This window comes from Sipha flava, unplaced genomic scaffold (assembly GCF_003268045.1).
Source record: "Sipha flava isolate LNK unplaced genomic scaffold, YSA_version1 299_pilon_pilon, whole genome shotgun sequence".
NCBI lineage: Eukaryota > Metazoa > Arthropoda > Insecta > Hemiptera > Aphididae > Sipha > Sipha flava.
The window spans coordinates 1,481,037-1,483,305 of NW_020272971.1; the positions used below are offsets into that span (position 1 = coordinate 1,481,037).

General features: G+C 29.4%; 1 protein-coding gene across 1 annotated transcript in view; it reads left to right on the forward strand.

The window, feature by feature from the left end:
• LOC112685962 overlaps positions 1-666 on the forward strand; it is a 6,024-nt gene extending 5,358 nt beyond the window's left edge. Inside the window, exons 2-4 of the mRNA XM_025558035.1 lie at positions 41-157; positions 227-307; positions 452-666. Coding sequence (XP_025413820.1) covers positions 41-157; positions 227-307; positions 452-607 — 354 coding nt within the window. The 3' untranslated portion in view covers positions 608-666. The remainder of the gene's footprint in view (positions 1-40; positions 158-226; positions 308-451) is intronic.
• Positions 667-2,269: the final 1,603 nt, after the last annotated feature.

The window sequence follows — 2,269 nt, forward strand, 5'->3', positions numbered from 1 at the left end:
AGGTATAATATTTTTACTTATTTTTTTTTTTTTTTTTAAGGAAAAAGAACAAATAAGACTTGACCTAATAAAAGAACAGATAAAACCAGCTGTTTCATTGGGAAATGAGAAAAAGAGGTCAGCAACTAGCGATCGGTCTCGAGTGAAACGAACAAAGGTTAGTAAACAATCAGCACAATCATCTTCATCTTCATCTTCACAATTAGATGTAAAATTTCCTGTGCAGTTGGATGGATTTGATAATATTACAGTGAAACAAGAATCAGTTGAATCAGAACCAATTAGTATTCCATTGATTAAAAAAGAGGTATTTCATGAGCCATCTCCAACTACACCAACATCACCACCACCTTCAACACCTATACTTGATTTGATTCAAGAAGAATCAATTAAAACCAATTTAGATGCCATAAAATTAGAACCAAAATTAATTATAACTGATATTGTTTAGACGGAAGAAGAAATAGTACAAGAGAGGCAAATTGAAGTTGAACCTATCAGTTTAACGGCTGATGAAATACTTATGGCAGAAGAAGGTCAGGCTGCTGCAGCGATGTTGTTAGAGATAATGAGTGATGTGGAAGAGAAGTATAATAATTCGCCATAAATATTGTCATCACCTTCATCTACACCTCCACCATCTGAAAACAATTTAGAGTCCAAGTACAGTCCACCTATTTATCACAATAGTTATAATATAAAATATTATATTAATAACTGATTAATTTATAATTTAGTACGTTATATTGTATTCTGTTAAGAAATTATATCAAAAATTATATTTAATTATATTTGGAAAAATCATTATTTATTTTACACGATTTCTGTTAGCTGTTATTATTAATATTGTAATGTACCTGTTATAATAATAATACATAGTACATTATTATTAAATCATGTAACTGCTATTCTCCATTACTACACCGTTGTATTTTAAATTCTGAGTGAAATGTGGAATGTATTGGCTTAAATATGATGTGTTTTATTTTGTGTTTGTGTACACAATTTCAACCAAAATGATAATCACAATTATTAAAGATTTTATATAGAAAATGTTGTCTAGTTGGTATGTCGAAGAGGTTGATTACATAATTTCTCAACAGTTTTTAATAATTGAGAAATACTGACGATAAGTTATAAAAAAAGGCAACATTTATGTACGGTATATTTGACAAAATAAAATATAGGTACGTATATTATTTTTCTTCGTAACTCGAAAAATAATAATCGTAAATCGTTTTGGTTTAAAAAATTATCTTGAGAATTTAACAAACATTTTTTCAAACATATTTATCACTACTTAATGAAAAAAAAAAATTGAAATTATTTTCAAAAACAATTTTATGAGCCTCATGCATACTATGCACATTCACCACAGTAGATTCGACCCAAGTTCACTGGCCATGGTTTCACTCAAGGGCTTGACCTTGCCATCAGTACTAAGATTCGTGAAATACATTTTCATTTTAACTTCGCACCAATTGTAAAATTAAGCAGGTGGCATATATGCAAATGATCGAAATACAGGAGACTGTTTCGCACGTTCTATGACAGCATTTGCAATAGGTTTATGCACATGACGCAGAAGTAAAGTACTGGGAGGTAACATAATGGGTTACAGTTCGGGATTGTATCAACTGAAATTTTAGTCATGAACATTATACGAAAATTGAAAGGTTAAACATTTTAGAATTAAACTGACAAGACAATTTTTAAAAAATGATAACTTTGATAAGCAACATACGTTATCAGAAGAATAAATTTGGGAAAAAAAAATAGGTATATTATACCAATTTTTTTTTGTTAAATATCTTACGTTTTTTAATAAATATTTTAGCAAAAATAAGAACATAAATATTTACATATTTTGACTTTTTTATTACATAAAAATCTGCACCCTACTTATAATAACATTTTAGTGATTTAAATTATATAGATATACATTGATGTAAAGGAAACTTTTTAGTTGGGTCCCGAGATATTTGATTGCTTAAAAAAGCACGATTTGGGTCCGCGGTTCTTTAATAATACTCAAATTGGGTCCATGGTCACATTTGATACTACGTGAATTGGGTCCAGCCTACCATAACGGGAGGGGCGGATTATAAATAAGTATACTCTATGAGTCGGCTGGGGCTGGCCGGCTGACGGTTGTCGTCGATCATACGGTCACAATAATATTGTTTTTATCGACAATTCTTTAATTTATGTTATAAAAATAAAAGACGAAAATTTGTAATAATAACAATACATTATAACGTTATTACTA